The 24,277-nt window shown below is 32.1% G+C and overlaps 1 protein-coding gene across 1 annotated transcript; it reads left to right on the top strand.

The window, feature by feature from the left end:
* The first annotated feature begins 548 nt into the window (after nt 1-548).
* LOC139896489 (probable inactive purple acid phosphatase 29) lies at nt 549-2,353 on the top strand. Its single transcript, XM_071879129.1, has 2 exons — nt 549-650; nt 1,023-2,353. The coding sequence occupies exon 2, from the start codon at nt 1,063-1,065 to the stop codon at nt 2,197-2,199; it is 1,137 nt and encodes a 378-aa protein (XP_071735230.1). The 5' UTR covers nt 549-650; nt 1,023-1,062; the 3' UTR covers nt 2,200-2,353.
* The last annotated feature ends 21,924 nt before the right edge of the window (nt 2,354-24,277 follow it).

The raw sequence follows: 24,277 nt of genomic DNA, 5'->3' as shown, positions 1-24,277 counted from the left end.
TTTGGTGTAGTTTGTGTAGGTTAGTTATAGTTGGGGGGCTGAAAGTATAAAGGGGGTGGGTTGTCGTTTTGATGTTGATCCAACCACAAAAATCTACACGTCCTTTAGTATATTTAGGATTAATTATAATATATTTATATTTATATTTATATTTATATTATTATGTTAATAATATAATAATAATAATAATAATAATAATAATAATAATAATAATAATAATTATACTCCTATATTTTTATCATATTTTATTTGTAAAAAGGTTAACTTCATTAAATTACCTTACTTTGTGACTTGGAATCTTGTATGGTAGCTTACGTGGTACCACGTAATGGTGGTTCTCTTAGTAAGAGGTTATGAATTCGACTCTCATGAATTGCATCATTGCACACAAAGTTACTCCTTAACTCGGAAGATGAACGCATGAATGATATATCCACAGGAGATCCCAAAAATGCTGTTAAAAAAAAAAAAAAAAAAAACCTTGTGCCTTGGATATTCCCTTAATTTAAAATAGAAATAATCTAAACATACAACGTTTGTTTGTATGTATCTAAAATTCTGCTCCTAATTTGTCTCTCTCACACTATTGGCCACTACCTGTAGGCTTCTATCTCATCCTCTTTCTCTGCTCCGTCCCATCGTCACCACAGGTACCATTCTTCCTTTATTTTGCCTCTATTCACTTTTAATTTATACTTACCGTAAACGTAAATAATAATACCTAATTATTCTGCTGCCGGTCAGTTTGCTACTTTGCTACAATAGTACAATCCTTAGCTTTAGCTTCATTTTTCAGTGTTCGTAATTAATTACCGCAAATATATACGTTTGTTCGACTTCATGATTCGAATTTGATTTCACTTTCGTATTTATCTTTTGATTTAATCTGATCTGATAAGTTGTACTCTTACTTAACAAACTGTTATATTGATATTTACATACCTTTTTCACAGATTTATAAATTTGTACTACAGTAATTTAATTTTTAACCTTATCTGAATATAAATTCAAAATCATTTCAGAAATATTGCTATCTTCTATTTGAGCTCATTCACTATAAAGATGTTGTCGAGAATTCAGTTCATATTCGTCCTTGTTTTATGCTCATATTCGAGTCTAATCGCGTCAAGTAATGGTAGTGGTGCGAAACAGCTACGGTTTAATCGAAAGAATGGCGAGTTTAGGGTTTTGCAGGTGGCTGATATGCATTATGCTGATGGCAGGATAACTCCTTGTGAGGATGTATTACCAACACAGTTTGCACATTGTACAGATCTCAATACTAGCGATTTCATATACCGTATGATCGAAGCTGAGAAACCTGACCTAATTGTTTTCACTGGAGATAATATCTTCGGATTTGATGCGACAGATGCAGTTAAGTCCATGAATGCAGCATTTGCCCCTGCTATAAAGTCGAAAATCCCCTGGGCTGCAGTTTTAGGGAATCATGATCAAGAATCAACCTTGTCACGAGAAAATGTTATGAAGCATATTGTTGGAATGGAGAACACTTTATCCCAGTTAAATCCAATTGGTGTTGATGTTATTGATGGTTTTGGGAATTATAATCTTGAAATTCATGGAGTTGAAGGGTCGAGTTTTGTTAACAAATCGATTTTAAACTTATACTTTCTTGATAGTGGAGACTACTCAACAGTTCCTTCTATTCCTGGCTACGGATGGATTAAACCGTCTCAACAGTTTTGGTTCCAACAAACATCTAAAAAGCTTCAAAAGACATTAAAAGCTCCCGGACTTGCATATTTCCATATTCCATTGCCCGAGTATGCAAATTTTGATTCTTCAAACTTTACAGGTGTAAGACAAGAAGGGATTAGTTCTGCTTCTGTGAACTCGGGTTTTTTTACAACGTTAGTTGGTGCAGGTGATGTGAAAGCTGTTTTCACAGGTCATGATCATATTAACGATTTCTGTGGTGAGTTAACCGGGATTCATCTTTGTTATGGTGGTGGATTTGGATACCATGCTTATGGGAAGGCTGGATGGTCAAGAAGGGCTAGGATGGTTGTGGTTTCTTTAGAAAAAGTGTCACATGGTGAATGGGGTGCAGTCAAGTCCATCAAAACATGGAAGCGGCTCGATGATAAAAACTTAACCGCTATTGATGGTCTGGTTCTTTGGAGTCAGCACCCTTCTGTGAATCGTAGAAAGAAGCCTATTCACTTAATTAATTGATTATTGGTTCAATCTATTTCTCTTTATGAGCATTCCACAATTGCAGAAATAAATAATTAGTTTGTACCAGGCTCTTATGTTTATCAGTGTTATCAGTCGAATGCTAAAAAAGAACATATATGTATAACAAAGTTTATCTTCTTATTTTGAGTTACTAATTTTATACTATCATGTACTATGTTCCAGCAAATTAAACAAGCTCTTGGCTACAGTCAGGTCTTGTAGTATGTTAATGTACTTTAGTAGTTTAGTTGTTTACTAGAAAAATTTCGGCCGCGCGTTGCTGCGGGGTATTTCGGGGTTGCATATTTATGTTTAACGTGACGTTATATATTTATATAATTAAAAACGCGTTGCTGCGGGCGTGTTGTGTACGGAAGATAGCCCGAAATATTTAGCGTTTTTCGAAAAGCGTCGTTTTGAGCGAAGCAAGTTGCGTTGTGTTCGTAAAATTATTTCGAGTTGAACGGTGGCGGCGGAAAAATTTAACTCGAGGCGAGCGGGAAAATACGGACCGTAAAAAATTTGGGTTGAGATAGGTTGTAGATTTTTCATAAAATAATAATTTTACATGTGATACCTCAAAAAAGTGCAAGTTGAACCATAGTTGAAGGGGTGATTCTGAAATTTTTATGGCTGTTGTCGTTTGAGAAAGTGGAAAACCTGAAAACAAAATCTTAATGACATTTAGGGTGTGTTTGATTACGGCTGAATCATGCCATTCAGAGCTGAATGCTGAATTGCTCAGCATTCAGCGTGTTTGATTTACACAAAACTTCACCTCTGAATGGAACCAAGACCTCTGAATCGGTCAGCATCTCTAACCCATTTGAATGATACCCTCTTTCGTTCAGAGTCAGAATTCCAGGTGTGCCCTTGTTAGCATCTTTCATATCTTTAACCTTTATTATTAATCATCGTTCATTCCAAATCTCTCTTTTTTATACCAACTAATAACTCAACAATATACCCATGTTCATCACTTCATCCCCTCAAACTAGGGTTTTTTTCTTCTTCAATTTGAACCGTCACTTGATAAAATTGATCTTTTAATTGTCAAATACAAGCAATAAAATTAATCAATTCGTAAAATCAAGATAACATTAAGTGTGCTACGAGCCCGAGTTGCTTTTTTATCTTCTTCCAGGAACCATTTATGACATACAAAGATGTGGTTTCAGTTGATGTTGACGAAGATCTCGAGTTGATTTATAAAAATTGGAGATGAATGAAGTAATAGTATATGAATATCCAAAAGAAAAAAAAGGTAAATTGTGCAGGTAATGTATTGTGCTGATACACAGATGCTAAATGGTTTGGTGAATGGAAGTAATTGACAAAATTAAAGTCAAGCGGTAACTGTATTTATATTTATGTATTTAATATTTAATATTTTATATATACCGTGTATATAAGAGTATGTAGTACTCGTATAACAATATTTTTTCTTGAAGCATGTTAGTGATAAAATTTACATGGATAAAATATTGGAACTTCTTTGAACAATAAATATCTCACAACCCATATATTCAGTTTATAACATATTTAATAATTTTAACTGAGCACTAAATGATAAATAAGGTTAAAATGGTAATTTTACGTCATTCAGAGTGTTGATTCAGAATTATTATCAAACAGTAAATTTTCATTCAGAACGATACTGATTCAGAGTCTCCGAACCATTCAGAACTCTGAATCATTCAGTGCTAAATCATTCAGTTTTATCAAACGCACCCTCAGGGTGTGTTTGATTACTGCTGAATCATGCCATTCAGAGCTGAATGCTGAATCGCTCAGCATTCAGCGTGTTTGATTTACACAAAACTTCACCTCTGAATGGAACCAAGACCTCTGAATCGGTCAGCATCTCTAACCCATCTGAATGATACCCTCTTTCGTTCAGAGTCAGAATTCCAGGTGTGCCCTTGTTAGCATCTTTCATATCTTTAACCTTTATTATTAATCATCGTTCATTCCAAATCTCTCTTTTTTATACCAACTAATAACTCAACAATATACCCATGTTCATCACTTCATCACCTCAAACTAGGGTTTTTTTCTTCTTCAATTTGAACCGTCACTTGATAAAATTGATCTTTTAATTGTCAAATACAAGCAATAAAATTAATCAATTCGTAAAATCAAGATAGCATTAAGTGTGCTACGAGCCCGAGTTGCTTTTTTATCTTCTTCCAGGAACTATTTATGACATACAAAGATGTGGTTTCAGTTGATGTTGACGAAGATCTCGAGTTGATTTATAAAAATTGGAGATGAATGAAGTAATAGTATATGAATATCCAAAAGAAAAAAAAGGTAAATTGTGCAGGTAATGTATTGTGCTGATACACAGATGCTAAATGGTTTGGTGAATGGAAGTAATTGACAAAATTAAAGTCAAGCGGTAACTGTATTTATATTTATGTATTTAATATTTAATATTTTATATATACCGTGTATATAAGAGTATGTAGTACTCGTATAACAATATTTTTTCATGAAGCATGTTAGTGATAAAATTTACATGGATAAAATATTGGAACTTCTTTGAACAATAAATATCTCACAACCCATATATTCAGTTTATAACATATCTAATAATTTTAACTGAGCATTAAATGATAAATAAGGTTAAAATGGTAATTTTACGTCATTCAGAGTGTTGATTCAGAATTATTATCAAACAGTAAATTTTCATTCAGAACGATACTGATTCAGAGTCTCCGAACCATTCAGAACTCTGAATCATTCAGTGCTAAATCATTCAGTTTTATCAAACGCACCCTTAGGGTGTGTTTGATTACTGCTGAATCATGCCATTCAGAGCTGAATGCTGAATCGCTCAGCATTCAGCGTGTTTGATTTACACAAAACTTCACCTCTGAATGGAACCAAGACCTCTGAATCGGTCAGCATCTCTAACCCATCTGAATGATACCCTCTTTCGTTCAGAGTCAGAATTCCAGGTGTGCCCTTGTTAGCATCTTTCATATCTTTAACCTTTATTATTAATCATCGTTCATTCCAAATCTCTCTTTTTTATACCAACTAATAACTCAACAATATACCCATGTTCATCACTTCATCCCCTCAAACTAGGGTTTTTTTCTTCTTCAATTTGAACCGTCACTTGATAAAATTGATCTTTTAATTGTCAAATACAAGCAATAAAATTAATCAATTCGTAAAATCAAGATAACATTAAGTGTGCTACGAGCCCGAGTTGCTTTTTTATCTTCTTCCAGGAACCATTTATGACATACAAAGATGTGGTTTCAGTTGATGTTGACGAAGATCTCGAGTTGATTTATAAAAATTGGAGATGAATGAAGTAATAGTATATGAATATCCAAAAGAAAAAAAAGGTAAATTGTGCAGGTAATGTATTGTGCTGATACACAGATGCTAAATGGTTTGGTGAATGGAAGTAATTGACAAAATTAAAGTCAAGCGGTAACTGTATTTATATTTATGTATTTAATATTTAATATTTTATATATACCGTGTATATAAGAGTATGTAGTACTCGTATAACAATATTTTTTCATGAAGCATGTTAGTGATAAAATTTACATGGATAAAATATTGGAACTTCTTTGAACAATAAATATCTCACAACCCATATATTCAGTTTATAACATATCTAATAATTTTAACTGAGCACTAAATGATAAATAAGGTTAAAATGGTAATTTTACGTCATTCAGAGTGTTGATTCAGAATTATTATCAAACAGTAAATTTTCATTCAGAACGATACTGATTCAGAGTCTCCGAACCATTCAGAACTCTGAATCATTCAGTGCTAAATCATTCAGTTTTATCAAACGCACCCTTAGTATATAGATTTAAAATAATTTAATTAATAATTTAATAATTAATTAATTAATAATAAAATAATAATTAATAATTAATAATAATATGTTTCTTACAACATGTTGAATAGTTCAACCACTAGTGAAATGACCGGTGAAATCACATGTTTGTTTAAACGAAACAATTTAATGACATGTTTTAGGTATTAAGTGAATGTAAATGCTAAACTCATTTATTTTAATGACCCGTTTGACTAAGAAGCTTGTCGTTGTTTTTATAAATATATAGAGACATGTATTTTCGCATACATATGTAACGTAATTAATTTCGTAAAAAGAATCCATATTTGAATATTAATAATATATAATTATAATTATAATTATAATTATTATATTAAAAATATATAATATTAATACAGTTTGCTCAAAGTTGAGTATTTATATTTATATTTTTAATAATAATAATAATTATTAGTAATAATAAATGTCTTAAATTTTTTTAAAAACTAAAATTACAATTTAGGAGAGATTAATATTTTCTTTTATAAAAGATTTCATATTATTTTTTAATTAAATTAATATATAATTATGACATCATCATTATGAAAAGTAAAAGGTAAATAGTTTAATGATAATACCATCATTTTAGAGCTTTATATGACTATATAGATTTGTTTGAAAGAAAGTACGTAGTAGTGATATAGTTTGAAATAAAAATAATATATTCTTAAGAAGTGGAGGATAAACAAGTGACATAGGGCTATAAGGGGCGGACCTATGTAAGGACAGGGAGGATGCCCGCTTCCAGTGGATTTTCAATTTTTAATGCAAATTTTTTGGTTTTCGATTTTGCTCCGGGTGGAATTTTTTTCTGCCCCAAAACATTCATATTTGCCCAAAAACCTTCGTATTTTTCTCAGAAATCTTCAAATTTTGCTCAAAAAATTCTATATTTTGCTCCAAAACCTCCATGTTTTGCCAAACAAATATCCCCATACATTTAAAAAAAAAATTCGCCCCCGGTGAAAAAAATTTCTGGGTCCCGCCATCCGTTATGGTAATGGGTGTGGCGTCGGTAGTATGAGTTTTATTTTGTGACGTGACAGTGTTGATTGAAAATGTGAAGTTATGGTGGTGTAGATTGGTAGTATGGGTGAGAGGTGTGTTGTTGATGTGATAAAATATGATTGGTAATTTAGATAAAAGAAAAAATAAATGAAATCTAATAAAATAAAATAAAAAACTAAAACAATCAACCACCACCACGTGTCCACGTAACCTCTCACGCTCCTCACTTATCTCATTGGATTCTCACTCACGTCCCACCCGCACCACGTAACACAAAATGGGGCGTGGAATGGTTGCCATGTAGGATGCCACACCATTGCTTTTCTTGCATACATATTGTTTAAAAAAAAAAAAAATTCCTATTTTATTCCACCCCTTATTTTAGGCCAATAAGTTTTTATATTTTAGATTGGTTTTTAAACAACTCACTAGCAAAGAGCTTAAAGAGTAAGAGTGAAAGCAATTAGTCCGTATAAAAAGGGAGGTGATACTCACACACTAGTTTTTTATCCATACACACTTTTTATCTTAAAACTTACAATTATATCCTTATTTTTATCTAGGGAGTTGAACCACTATTATTATAATTAAATACATATTAGTAAATTAGGTGTGTATGTATCAAAAACTGGTGTGTGAGTATCACCTAAGTCAAACAGTTTCAACAACAAAATTTACTACCTTTAAGTCTAAGAAAAAAAAAAAACTATGAATAACATCAAACATCTCACATTGATATACACAAAAATGAAAAATTAATACTAATTTTACATTATAAAATATAAATAACATCAAACAACTCACTTACACAGAGTTAATACTAATTTCTACATTGTAGTTTTTATCTTTTAATGACGGTTAGGAATTACTGATAAGTCCGAACGCGATGTCGGAACTCACCCACCCGATTATTTTCTGGGACGAACATTACAGTCCTACCGCCTCTTAGGAGGAAACCCTCACGGCGAATTCATTTGGGCATCGCGTGTGGTAAAACTCTCTCGGGTGAGGCTCGAACACAAGACGTCTGATACATCTGAGGCCCATGAAATTGATGGATAACCTCAATAGAAATATTTTTGCAGCTCAGGGGATCGAACCCCTGACTTCCCTTATGGGAAGTCAGGTCACCACCAATACACCACCACCTATTTCTACATTGCAGTAAATACAAATCTAAAAGGTTTGTGATTATTATTATTATTATTATTATTATTATTATTATTATTATTATTATTATTATTATTATTATTATTATTATTATTGCTCTTTTAGTTTTTATAAAGATGTAGAAGAACCTGACGAGGGAAGTGAGACAATGTCTTAGTGTTGTTCATACGAAGGCGTCATTTCTTGGAAACTGCACCTAGAGAAGTTATGAACAAGAAAAACGAGAACGCCCTAATTTGTTACTATAGTAATTGTTAGGAATAAAGCACGTGAGCCCTAACAAAACTTGATAACCATAGTTTATCAAATCCACTGACAATAAATGAAAATAGTTAATGTATACGAAGAAACTAGCAAAAACGATAAACACAAGAGAATTTAACGTGATTATATGTACTCACGAATGATTACTTTAATCCTCGGCCACCAAGAGTGTTATTTTATTGATAATTTTCGTGGACACATGTATGAGTTACAATAGGATGTTTAAATAGGCAAAACTCAACAAGGAAACTACTTAACGAACAAGAAAACAGCTTCTAGACAATTCTGGCCCGTGCGCCACACCATCGTAATCGCGACCCTATACCTTGCGGTCGGGATGTCCATGTATTCAACACCTGATCGAAAGATTACATCTCGTCGTTGCAATGACCAAGCTCGCAGTCGCGATCTTCCACCTAGCAATACCTTTTTCTCGTTTTTCGATTCCTAGTTTAACTCGGTTCGCACTCCTAACAATCTCCCACTCGAAGAGACGTTAAACAACACCCATCGAAACCTAACATCATCAACATCAACATCATTATCCCAATGTGTAGTGACCCGAACTTTTCCATGATTATATATTATATGAGATTAATATTTACATAAATAAATGTTTCCAACATGTTAAGCAATCAAACTTGTTAAGCCTTGATTAACTGAAACGGATTTAGTGTTAATGCTTGACCACCCAGTTTGCCTGATGATTCACGAACGTCATAACTTGTGATAATTATATAATCGTTTTATTTATTTTATGATGTAAGTTTTTATTATATATATATATATATATATATATATATATATATATATATATATATATATATAAGAAATACAATTAAATCAAAGATGTACAATAAAACACTATTTGCTACAGTAAATTTCCACTTTGCTACATTAAAATACTATTTGCTACAGTAAAATACTATTTGCCTACAGCAAAATACTATTTGCTACAGTAAAATACTATTTGTTACAGAAAAATACTATTTACTACAGTAAACACTATTTACTCGTATTCAATCTGTATTCGTACTCGTACAATACCCAGCTTCTAAATGTATTTATTATTGATATATACCAATAGTAAACACCAATGATCAGCTCTTAGCAGCCTTAATGAGTCACCTAAACATGTGGGAACCATCATTTGGCAACTAGCATGAAATATCTAACAAAAATACAAACTAATGGAGCCTATATCTTGACTCTTAATTCACGAAATTATGCACTCACACAAACACTTTCATTTTCCAACTTTTATGCATCAAACTACTCTCTCTCAAGTTCTCTCTTCATGTTCTAAGTGTTCTTCATCATCCTCATCAAAATCTACATCAATCTAGTTCAAAAAATCCTAACATAAATCAACCTACAAAACAACTACTCAAGAACACTTTCAAGTTTACTAGTTTACTTCCAAGCTTTCTAATCCATTCTAATCAATTATCTAAGATCAAGAAACCTTTATTATTTATAGTAGGTTATCTTTCTTATTCAAGGTAATATTCATATTCAAACTTTGATTCGATTTCTATAACTATAACTATCTTAATTCGAGTAGTAATCTTACTTGAAATTATTTTCGTGTCATGATTCTACTTCAAGAACTTCCAAGCCATCAAAGATCCATTCAAGCTCAAGATTATTTCTTTTCATTTCCAGTAGGTTTACCTACTATACTTGAGGTAGTGATGATGTTCATAACATCATTCAATTCATATATATATATATATATAACTATCTTATTCGAAGATTATAACTTGTAACCACTAGAACATAGTTTAGTGAATTCTAAACTTGTTCGCAAACAAAGTTAATCCTTCTAACTTAACTTTTAAAATCAACAAAACACATGTTCTATATCTATATGATATTCTAACTTAATGATTTAAAACCTGAAAACACGAAGAACACCGTAAAACCGGACATACGCCGTTGTAGTAAAACCGGAGGTTGTTTTAGGTTGGAAAAATAAAAACTATCGTAATCTTTGAATTTGAAGTTCGTTTTCTGGAAAAATGATATTTCATATGAACATGATACTATATCTAAACAACATGGTTAAACTTAAAGTGAAAGTATGTTTTTCAAAATGGTCATCAAGATGTCGTTCTTTCGACGAAAATGACTACCTCTTTCAAAAATGACTTTTAACCTGTATTTCTGACTATAAACTTATACTTTTTCTATTTAGTTTCATAAATTTCAGTTCATTATGAAATCATAGCAACTTGATTCACTCAAAACGGATTTATAACGAAGAAATTATGGGTAAAACAAAATTGGTTAGATTTACTAGTTTAATTACGAAAATTTTATAACAAATCTATACTAACCATAACTTAATTAACTTATATTGTTTTATACATGTAATTTAACATATATTATGTAATCTTGATAGACCATTGACACGTATACAATGTTTTGACATATCATATCGACGTCATATATATATATATTATTTGGAACAACCATAGACACTCTATATGCGGTAATGTTCGAGTTAGCTATACAGGGTTGAGGTTGATTCCAAAATAATATATATAATTTGAGTTGTGATCGAGTCTGAGACTTATATACACTGGGTCGTGGATTGATTCGAGATAATATATATTGATTTATTTATGTACTACTAACTGTGGACAACTAATTGTGGACTACTAACGTTGGACTGTTAACTTAACAAATTTAAATCGTTAAAAATTAATAAAAAAATGTTGTTAATATATTTCGATCATACTTTAATATATATGTATATATTTATTATAGGTTCGTGAATCGACCCGTGGCCAAGTCTAATTCTCGACTAATTGATAATCTGTGAAAGTGAGTTATAGTCCCATTTTTACTACCAAATATTTTCGGGATGAGAATACATGCAGTTTTATAAATGTTTTACAAAATAGGCACAAGTACTTGAAACAACATTCTATGGTTGGATTATTAAACTGAATATCACCCGTTTTAGTCTGGTAATCTAAGAATTAGGGAACAGAAACCCTAATTGACGCGAATCCTAAAGATAGATCTATTGGGCCTAACAAACCCCATCCGGGTTACGGATGCTTTAGTACTTCGATTTTATCATGTCCGATGAGAGTCCCGGAATGATGGGGATATTCTAGATGCATTTTTGTTAATGTCGGTTACCAGGTGTTCACCATATGAATGATTTTTAATTCGCGGGTTACGGGTATTATTTTGTACACGGGTTACGTGTGCGGCTATAATTGAAATCTTGTGGCATATTATTATTATTATGATTTATGATAAAGATTAAACCTATAACTCACCAACATTTTTGTTGATGTTTAAAGCATGATTATTCTCAGGTGATTATTAAGAGCTTCCGCTGTTGCATGCTAATAAAGGACAAGATTTGGAGTCATCATGCTTGTATAATATTGTTTGAAAACTGCATTCGGAAAATAAATTGTTGTAAAATATTATTGTGAACCATTATGTAATGGTCGTGTGTAAACACTATATTTTTTTATTATCATTACTTGATAATCTACGTAATGCTTTTTAAACCTTTATCGATAAAATAAAGGTTATGGGTTGTTTTAAAAATCGAATGCAGTCTTTGAAAAACGTCTCATATAGAGGTCAAAACCTCGCAACGAAACCAATTAATATGAAACGTTTATAATCAATATGAACGGGACATTTCAGTTGGTATCCGAGCGTTGGTCTTAGAGAACCAGAAATTTGCATTAGTGTGTCTTATCGAGTTTGTTAGGATGCATTAGTGAGTCTGGACTTCGACCGTGTTTTTCTTTAAAAATGATTGCTTAACACGTTTGTTGGAAACTATATATTTTTATATGTAAATATTATGTGATATATTAATCTCTTAACGTGCTTGCTATTGTGTGATAGATGTCCACCTCTAGTACAAATCCCATCGACTCACCCAAAAATAATGAAGAGTCGAATGTATTTTGGGAAGATTCACAAATTCCGGAAGAAGAAGAAGAACCGGAAAAAGAGGAACCGGAAGAAGAGGAACCGGAAGAAGAGGTTCCGGAGGAAGAAATATTAAGAACCACAGAAAAACAGATAAATAAAAGAAAATCCTCAACCAATGGACCAAAATTAAAAATGGTCAATAGTGTTTTCGCCGAGGAAGCAAAATATTGGAAAAATTACCAATTTTCTGATGAATCGGATCCCGACGAGGATTCCAATGATGTTATAGAAATTACCCCGGCTCAATTTAATAAGGCAAAAGAAAATAATAAGGGAAAATCTATCAAAATAGAAAAACCCGAGTCCAAAACCGATGAACTATATGTTAACATGAAATATCCCGATGGGATATATCGTAAACACCCGTATTTCTTAAACTTTAACTATAACCCGGGAACATCTAAGCCAACAGGTTTTTCTAAACCATTTGTAAAAACGACGGCTCGTATTAGAGGAGCACCATGTATTCCTAGGAAATTAGCAAAACGAACCAAGTCCGAGGAGGAGGAAACAAGTGAGTCGGAATAAAGAATTGTAATCATGCTGTGTAATATGTGTACTGTAGTGTGCTTGTACTTTTATGCTGTATGTAAAAATTGCTTGTAATGTTTGTATTCTATCATCCTTTACAAGATCTAATTTTTCATCTCTTTTACAGTATAAAAATACAAAATGGACGTTAAGGATAGACAATCGAATATTTTAGAAGACCTACCACGGGACATGATTGATGAAATCTTGTCAAGAGTTGGTCAGGATTCCTCGGCTCAATTGTTTATGACAAAATTAGTTTGTAAGACGTTTGAAATACGTTCCAGGCATGTCTTGGTTTATAAAAGGCTTTCCTTCGATAGGTGGTGTATATCGCATTGGGGAAACCTTAAGTTACGTCATATTTTCTATAAGGCTATGTGTGCAGAAAACCCTAATGCAATTTTTCGCCACGGATTGAGGGCCTATTTTGACTCCGAATATCCCAATATAGGATTTCATTCATTAAAAAGGGCTTCAAACATGCAACATAAGGAAGCATGTTACGTTTACGGGTTAGTGATGTTCGCCTCTCATCAAATTGAGAAAAAGGACATCAGTTTGCAACTTCTTAATGAAACATTCCCTCAAGTGACAGATTCTGTAGTTGGGGTAAGAGATAAGGTTTTTAACTTGTTACGGCGCTGTTGGATATTACGTAACCCTCATCCTTTTGACGACGTTACAACGTGCTGCCTTGCCAACGGTCACAACGGTTATTCCCCACTTGATCAAGGATGGGAAATAGTACTAGTGAAACCCGAATGCATGACTTGTTTCTGGTCTTATGAGTTACGTGTCTTTATTGCCTTCACTGAACAGTTTGAGTTTCACTAGAATTGTCCTAACAGCTGCCTGGTAGTATGGTCGTCGTGTGCCTTATTTCATGCTATATGTAAAATAACGGTATTGTATGATTGTATGATATTGTATCGAACGTTTAAGCGTGAAATGTTAATGAATTAAGTTTTTCATGATAGAATATTATTTCGATAGTAGTAGTTAATTTTTGCGCTAGCTATTAAGTATGAACTTTAACGGGTAGGTACTACCCAAACTAAAATTATAAAACTCTAATATGAAGAAAAGGCTTTTATAAATAAGTTCATATTATGCTACGAAATACTATTGACTACTCTTAATATTTTATGTGATTAACTTAACTCTTTTGGCTATTTTTGAAGGAAATGGCACCGACTACTCGACAGAACTTGAATATGAGCGAAGAAGATTTCCGTGCATTCCTTGCTGCAAACATAGCGCAGTACAAGCTACAATGCAAAACAACAACAATAACTCAGGGTCTAGCAGTGGAGTTAACTCCACAGGAAATCGTGTAGGATGCTCCTACAAGGCTTTCACTGCCTGTAAGCCTCTGGAATTCGACGGGACTGAAGGACCAGTCGGACTGAAACGTTGGACCGAGAAGGTCGAATCTGTGTTTGCTATAAGCAAATGTGATGAAGAAGACAAGGTAAAGTATGTCACGCATACCTTCACATGTACTGCGTTAACATGGTGGAACACCTATCTCGAACAAGTGGGACAAGATGCTGCTTACACACTACCGTGGTCAGCATTCAAACACTTGATGAATGAGCAGTTGATAATGCTAAAAACGAACATATATTTCATAGCATTATTCCTCAAGAAAGACAAGCTTTTAGTTGCAATTGTTTTATTTACAAGTGATATTCGTTTAAATAATAAGAGGTGAAGACAAAAGACAGATTCGACGAATTGAAGACGCAAACGACCAAAAAGCTCAAAAGTACAAAGTACAATCAAAGTGGTTCCAATTATTGATAAGACACGTCTCAAAATTACAAGAGTACAAGGTGCAAAACGCAAAATACAAGATATTAAATTGTACGCAAGTACGTTCGAAAATCCGGAACTGGGACCAAAGTCAACTCTCAACGCTCGACGCAACGGACTAAAAATTACAAGTCAACTATGCACATAAATATAATATAGTATTTAAATAATTCTTATAATTATTTATATATTATATTTATATATTAAACCGTCGGCATACAAAGAAACAAACTCATGTGAGCTGGAAAAAGGGGCCATGCGATCGCATGGCCTGGAAGCTTTAATTCCATGCGATCGCATGGTGGTAGGTGACAGGCCACATTGATATAAATTCGCGTGTTTTAGTTCAATATATATCATCCTATCTCTCTATCTATCATACGTAAATATATATATATATATATATATATATATATATATATATATATATATATATATATATATATATATATATATATATTAATTTTAATTCTAATAATAAGGGTATGTTAGCGAATGTTGTAAGGGTGTAAGTCAAAATTCTGTCCGTGTAACGCTACGCTATTTTTAATCACTGTAAGTTATGGTTAATGTTATTTTTAATTTAATGTCTCGTAGCTAAGTTATTATTATGCTTATTTAAGACAAAGTAATCATGATGTTGGGCTGAAAATATTAAAATTGGGTAATTGGGCTTTGTACCATAATTGGGGTTTGGACAAAAGAACGACACTTGTGGAAATTAGACTATGGGCTATTAATGGGCTTTATATTTGTTTAACTAAATGATAGTTTGTTAATTTTAATATAAAGATTTACAATTGGACGTAGCTATAAATAACCATATACACTCGATCGGACACGATGGGCGGGATATTTATATGTACGAATAATCGTTCATTTAACCGGACACGGGAATGGATTAATAGTCTATGGAATTATTAAAACAGGGGTAAAATTATGTACAAGGACACTTGGCATAATTGTTAACAAAGTATTAAAACCTTGGGTTACACGCAGTCGATATCCTGGTGTAATTATTAAACAAAGTATTAAAACCTTATTACAGTTTAAGTCCCCAATTAGTTGGAATATTTGACTTCGGATATAATGATAATTTGACGAGGACACTCGCACTTTATATTTATGACTGATGGACTGTTATGGACAAAAACCAGACGGACATATTAAATAATCCAGGACAAAGAACAATTAACCCATGGGAATAAACTAAAAATCAACACGTCAAACATCATGATTATGGAAGTTTAAATAAGCATAATTCTTTTATTTTCATATTTAATTGCACTTCTAATTATCACACTTTTATTTATTGTCATTGTATTTAATTGCACTTTTAATTATCGTACTTTTTAATTATCGCACTTTTATTTATCGCAATTTCATTATCGTTATTTATTTTACGCTTTAAATTAAGTCTTTTATTTATTTAATATTTTACATTAGGTTTTAACTGCGACTAAAGTTTTAAAATCGTCAAACCAGTCATTAAACGGTAAAAACCCCCTTTTTATAATAATAATATTACTTATATATATATTTGTATTTTTATAAATTAAAGCTAATATAGCGTTAAGCTTGTTTAAAATTTTCCCTGTGGAACGAACCGGACTTACTAAAAACTACACTACTGTACGATTAGGTACACTGCCAATAAGTGTTGTAGCAAGGTTTAGGTATATCCATTCTATAAATAAATAAATAACTTGTGTAAAATTGTATCGTATTTAATAGTTTTTCGTTGTAAAAATAATACTATTTCCTAGTACACCTCGCACACATCAAGTATTTTTGGCGCCGCTGCCGGGGACAATTCTGCTTAAACGCCGGAAGCGCAACGCTATATATATAAAAAAAAAGATTTTTATTAATTTTTAGTTTACTTTTATAAAAATACGTTTTTGTAAAAATACTTTTTAATATATTCAAAAATATAAAAAAGAAAAACAAAATCTAAGTATTTTTAAGAGTTTGTTAAATATATAAGTTTTATAAAGTTTCTTTATTTTTATTTTGTAAAAATATAAGTTTTATTTAATTTATATAAATATATTATATAAATATCTAAATCAGAAAAAAAAAAATTTATTCGAGGCCCGGTACTGTAGCAGCCCGTAACCTGGCCCGTAACCTTAGCTCATGCGATCGCATGAGCCCGAAGGCAAATTCTCATGCGATCGCATGGCCCTGTCTGACACGCCAACTGTTGACCTAAATCAGCATTAATTACGGAGTTTATTATTATTATTATTATTATTTAAACCCTAATTAGGTTATATTTATTTAATTATTTAGTTTAGTTTTTAGTTTTAATTTGTATTTTAAGTTTAATTAAATTATAAAATTAATAGTTTTATAAAATAAATAATATAAAAATAATATTTTTATAAAATTGTACTTTTTACAACTTTAAGTATATTTTTATATTTTGTTTCTTTTTATTTGTTTTAGCGTAATTTTTGTATTTTTCGCTCGTATTTAGTTTTAAGTTATAGTTTTTGCCATAGTTATTGTGATGCCTCAAAGCAAGGTCTCGGTTGTGTATTAATGCAACGAACGAAGGTAATTGCTTATGCGTCCAGACAATTAAAGATTCACGAGCAAAATTATACGACTCACGATTTGGAGTTGGGCGCTGTTGTTTTTGCATTAAAGACATGGAGGCACTACTTATATGGGGTCAAAAGTATTATATATACCGACCTCAAAAGTCTTCAACATATATTTGATAAGAAACAACGGAACATGAGGCAGCGTAGGTGGATTGAATTGTTGAATGATTACGATTTTGAGATTCGTTACCACCCAGGGAACGCGAACGTGGTAGCCGACGCCTTAAGTAGAAAAGACAGGGAACCTATTCGAGTAAAAGCTATGAATATAATTATTCATACTAACCTTACTACTCGAATAAAAGAGGCGCAACAAGGAGTTTTGAAAGAAGAGAATTTGAAGAAGGAAATACCCAAAGGATCAGAGAAACATCTTAATATTCGGGAAGATGGAACTCGGTATAGGGCTAAAAGAATTTGGGTACCCAAGTTTGGAGATGTGAGAGAAATGGTACTTAGGGAAGCACATAAAACCAGATACTCAATACATCCCGGAGCGGGAAAGATGTACAAAGATCTAAAGAAACATTTTTGGTGGCCGGGTATGAAAGCCAATATTGCTAAATACGTAGGAGAATGTTTGACGTGTTCTAAGGTCAAAGCTGAACATCAGAAACCATCAGGTCTACTTCAACAACCTGAAATCCCGGAATGGAAATGGGAAAACATTACCATGGATTTCATTACTAAATTACCAAGGACTGCAAGTGGTTATGATACTATTTGGGTAATAGTCGATCGTCTCACCAAATCAGCGCACTTTCTACCAATGCGAGAAGATGATAAAATGAAAAAGTTAGCACGACTATACTTGAAGGAAGTCGTCTCCAGACACGGAATACCAATCTCTATTATCTCTGATAGGACGGTAGATTTGTTTCAAGGTTTTGGCAAACGTTACAACAAGCATTGGGAACTCGTCTAGATATGAGTACTGCCTATCATCCACAAACCGATGGGCAGAGTGAAAGGACGATACTTGAAGACATGCTAAGAGCATGTGTTATTGATTTTGGAAACAGTTGGGATCGACATCTACCATTAGCAGAATTTTCCTACAACAACAGTTACCACTCGAGTATTGAGATGGCACCATTTGAGGCACTTTATGGCAGAAAGTGCAGGTCTCCAATTTGTTGGAGTGAAGTGGGGGATAGACAAATTACGGGTCCAGAAATTATCCAAGAAACTACCGAGAAAATCATTCAAATTCAACAGCGGTTGAAAATCGCCCAAAGTCGACAAAAGAGCTACGCGGACAGTAAAAGAAAAGATATAGAATTTGAAATTAGTGACATGGTCATGCTTAAGGTAACACCTTGGAAAGGTGTTGTTCGATTTGGTAAATGGGGGAAACTGAATCCAAGGTACATTGGACCATTCAAGATTATAGATCGTGTCGGACCAGTAGCTTACCGACTTGAATCACCTCAACAACTCGCCGGCGTACATGATACTTTTCACGTATCAAATCTGAATAAATGCTTAGCCAAAGAAGATCTCACTATTCCTTTAGACGAAATCTAAATCAATGATGTTGTTCTTTCGAAGGAAATGACTACCTCTTTCAAAAATGACTTGTAACCTGTATTTCCGACTATAAACTTATACTTTTTCTATTTAGTTTCATAAATTTCAATTCATTATGAAACCATAGCAACTTGATTCACTCAAAACGGATTTATAACGAAGAAATTATGGGTAAAACAAAATTGGTTAGATTTACTAGTTTAACTACGAAAATTTTATAACAAATCTATACTAACCATAACTTAATTAATTTATATTGTATTATACATGTAATTTAACATATATTATGTAATCTTGATAGACCATAGATACGTATACAATATTTTGACATATCATATCGACGTCATCTATATATATTATTTGAAACAACCATATACACTCTATATGCGGTAATGTTCGAGTTAATATATAGCTATACAGGGTTGAGGTTGATTCCAAAATAATATATATACTTTGAGTTGTGATCGAGTCTAAGACTTGTATACACTGGGTCATGGATTGATTCGAGATAATATATATTGATTTATTTATGTACTACTAACTGTGAACAACTAATTGTGGACTACTAACGTTGGACTGTTACTTAACAAATTTAAATCGTTAAAAAGTAATAAAAAAAATGTTGTTAATATATTTCAATCATACTTTAATATATATGTATATATTTGTTATAGGTTCGTGAATCGACCCGTGGCCAAGTCTAATTCTCGACGAATTGATAATCTGTGAAAGTGAGTTATAGTCCCATTTTTACTACCAAATATTTTCGGGATGAGAATACATGCAGTTTTATAAATGTTTTACAAAATAGGCACAAGTACTTGAAACAACATTCTATGGTTGGATTATTAAACTGAATATCACCCTTTTTAGTCTGGTAATCTAAGAATTAGGGAACAGAAACCCTAATTGATGCGAATTCTAAAGATAGATCTATTGGGCCTAACAAACTCCATCCGTGTTACGGATGCTTTAGTACTTCGATTTTATCATGTCCGATGAGAGTCCCGGAATGATGGGGATATTCTAGATGCATTTTTGTTAATGTCGGTTATCAAGTGTTCACCATATGAATGATTTTTAATTCGCGGGTTACGCGTATTATTTTGTACACGGGTTACGTGTGCGGTTATAATTGAAATCTTGTGGCCTATTATTATTATTATTATTATTATTATTATGATTTATGATAAAGATTAAACCTATAACTCACCAACATTTTTGTTGACGTTTAAAGCATGTTTATTCTCAGGTGATTATTAAGAGTGATAATGCTAAAAACGAACATATATTTCATAGCATTATCCCTCAAGGAAGACAAGCTTTTAGTTGCAATTATTCTATTTACAAGTGATATTCGTTTAAATAATAAAAGGTGAAGAAAAAAGACAGATTCGACGAATTGAAGACGCAAACGACCAAAAAGCTCAAAAGTACAAAGTACAATCAAAGTGGTTCCAATTATTGATAAGAAACGTCTCAAAATTACAAGAGTACAAGACGCGAAACGCAAAGTGCAAGATATTAAATTATACGCAAGGACGTTCGAAAATCCGGAACCGGGACCAAAGTCAACTCTCAACGCTCGACGCAACGGACTAAAAATTACAAGCCAACTATGCACATAAATATAATATAATATTTAAATAATTCTTATAATTATTTAAATATTATATTTATTTATTAAAACGTCGACAAGCAAAGAAACAAAAATCATGTGAGCTGTTACCTACCACCATGCGATCGCATGGCCCTGAAATCCAGGCCTGGTCCTATAAATTCGCGTGTTTTGGCTCAGTTTATATATCATATATCCATCTCTCTATCTATACGTAAATATATTTATATTTATATTATAATTTTAATTTTAATTTTAAATTCTAATAATAAGGGTATGTTAGCGAATGTTGTAAGGGTGTAAGTCGAAATTTTGTCCGTGTAACGCTACGCTATTTTTAATCACTGTAAGTTATGTTTAATGTTATTTTTAAATTAATGTCTCGTAGCTAAGTTATTATTATGCTTATTTAAGACGAAGTAATCATGATGTTAGGCTGAAAATATTAAGATTGGGTAATTGGATTTTGTACCATAATTGGGGTTTGGACAAAAGAACGACACTTGTGGAAATTAGACTATGGGCTATTAATGGGTTTTATATTAACTAAACGATACCTCGTTAAATTAATATATAGACTTATAATTTGAAGTATTTATATATAACCACATACGCTTGACTGGGTACGGTGGGCGGGATATCTATAAATACCAATAATATTTCATATTACCGGACACGGAACTGGATTAATAGTTAATAGACTTGTTGAAATAGGGGTGGATTACATTCAAGGGTAATTGGTGTAATTGTTAACAAAGTAGTAAAATCTTGGTTTACACGCAGTCGATAACCTGGTGTATTCATTAAACAAAGTATTAAGACCTTGTTATAATTCGAATCCCCAATTAGTTGGAATATTTGACTTCGGGAATAAGAATAATTTGGCGAAGGCTTTCGCACTTTATATTTATGACTGATGGACTATTATAGACAAATCCGTATGGACATATCGAATAATCCAGGACAAAGAACAATTAACCCATGGGAATAAACTAAAATCAACACGTCAAACATCATGATTATGGAAGTTTAAATAAGCATAATTCTTTTATTTTTATATTTAATTGCACTTTTAATTATTGTACTCTTTAATTATCGCAATTTTATTTTATCGCATTTTTATTTATCGCAATTTCATTATTGTTATTTATTTTACGCTTTAAATTAAGTCTTTTATTTATATTTTACATTAGGTTTTAACTGCGACTAAAGTTTTAAAATCGACAAACCGGTCATTAAACGGTAAAAACCCCCTTTTTATAATAATAATATTACTTATATATATATTTGTATTTTTATAAGTTAAACTAATATAACGTTAAGCTTTGTTTAAAAGATTCCCTGTGAAACGAACCGGACTTACTAAAAACTACACTTCTGTACGATTAGGTACACTGCCTATTGAAATGTCCCGTTCTTATTGATTAAAAACGTTCCATATTAATTGATTTCGTTGCGAGGTTTTGACCTCTATATGAGACGTTTTTCAAAGACTGCATTCATTTTAAAACAAACCATAACCTTTATTTCATCAATAAAGGTTTAAAAAGCTTTACGTAGATTATCAAATAATGATAATATAAAATATCCTGTTTACACACGACCATTACATAATGGTTTACAATACAAATATGTTACAACAAAATAAGTTTCTTGAATGCAGTTTTTACACAATATCATACAAGCATGGACTCCAAATCTCGTCCTTATTTAAGTATGCGACAGCGGAAGCTCTTAATAATCACCTGAGAATAAACATGCTTAAAACGTCAACAAAAATGTTGGTGAGTTATAGGTTTAACCTATATATATCAAATCGTAACAATAGACTACAAGATTTCATATTTCAATACACATCCCATACATAGAGATAAAAATCATTCATATGGTGAACACCTGGTAACCGACATTAACAAGATGCATATATAAGAATATCCCCATCATTCCGGGACACTCTTCGGATATGATATAAATTTCGAAGTACTAAAGCATCCGGTACTTTGGATGGGGTTTGTTAGGCCCAATAGATCTATCTTTAGGATTCGCGTCAATTAGGGTGTCTGTTCCCTAATTCTTAGATTACCAGACTTAATAAAAAGGGGCATATTCGATTTCGATAATTCAACCATAGAATGTAGTTTCACGTACTTGTGCCTATTTTGTAAACCATTTATAAAACCTGCATGTATTCTCATCCCAAAAATATTAGATTTTAAAAGTGGGACTATAACTCACTTTCACAGATTTTTACTTCGTCGGGAAGTAAGACTTGGCCACTGGTTGATTCACGAACCTATAACAATATATACATATATATCAAAGTATGTTCAAAATATATTTACAACACTTTTAATATATTTTGATGTTTTAAGTTTATTAAGTCAGCTGTCCTCGTTAGTAACCTACAACTAGTTGTCCACAGTTAGATGTACAGAAATAAATCGATAAATATTATCTTGAATCAATCCACGACCCAGTGTATACGTATCTCAGTATTGATCACAACTCAAACTATATATATTTTGGAATCAACCTCAACCCTGTATAGCTAACTCCAACATTCACATATAGAGTGTCTATGGTTGTTCCGAAATATATATAGATGTGTCGATATGATAGGTCGAAACATTGTATACATGTCTATGGTATCTCAAGATTACATAATATACAATACAAGTGGATTAAGTTATGGTTGGAATAGATTTGTTACCAATTTTCACGTAGCTAAAATGAGAAAAATTATCCAATCTTGTTTTACCCATAACTTCTTCATTTTAAATTCGTTTTGAGTGAATCAAATTGCTATGGTTTCATATTGAACTCTATTTTATGAATCTAAACAGAAAAAGTATAGGTTTATAGTCGGAAAAATAAGTTACAAGTCATTTTTGTAAAGGTAGTCATTCAGTCGAAAGAACGACGTCTAGATGACCATTTTAGAAAACATACTTCCACTTTGAGTTTAACCATAATTTTAGGATATAGTTTCATGTTCATAATAAAAATCATTTTATCAGAATAACAACTTTTAAATCAAAGTTTATCATAGTTTTTAATTAACTAACCCAAAACAGCTCGCGGTGTTACTACGACGGCGTAAATCCGGTTTTACGGTGTTTTTCGTGTTTCCAGGTTTTAAATCATTAAGTTAGCATATCATATAGATATAGAACATGTGTTTAGTTGATTTTAAAAGTCAAGTTAGAAGGATTAACTTTTGTTTGCGAACAAGTTTAGAATTAACTAAACTATGTTCTACTGATTACAAGTTTAAACCTTCGAATAAGATAGCTTTATATGTATGAATCGAATGATGTTATGAACATCATTACTACCTTAAGTTTCTTGGATAAACCTACTGAAAAATAGAAAAATGGATCTAGCTTCAACGGATCCTTGGATGGCTCGAAGTTCTTGAAGTAGAATCATGACACGAAAACAAGTTCAAGTAAGATCATCACTTGAAATAAGATTGTTATAGTTATAGAAATTGAACCAAAGTTTGAATATGATTATTACCTTGTATTAGAATGATAACCTACTGTAAGAAACAAATATTTCTTGAGGTTGGATGATCACCTTACAAGATTGGAATTGAGCTAGCAAACTTGAAAGTATTCTTGATTTTATGTAACTAGAACTTGTAGAATTTATGAAGAACACTTAGAACTTGAAGAT

This window comes from Rutidosis leptorrhynchoides, chromosome 3 (genome assembly GCF_046630445.1).
Source record: "Rutidosis leptorrhynchoides isolate AG116_Rl617_1_P2 chromosome 3, CSIRO_AGI_Rlap_v1, whole genome shotgun sequence".
Lineage (NCBI taxonomy): Eukaryota > Viridiplantae > Streptophyta > Magnoliopsida > Asterales > Asteraceae > Rutidosis > Rutidosis leptorrhynchoides.
The sequence above is the reverse complement of the archived record's forward strand: the minus strand, read 5'-3'. Positions and strand labels throughout refer to the sequence as shown.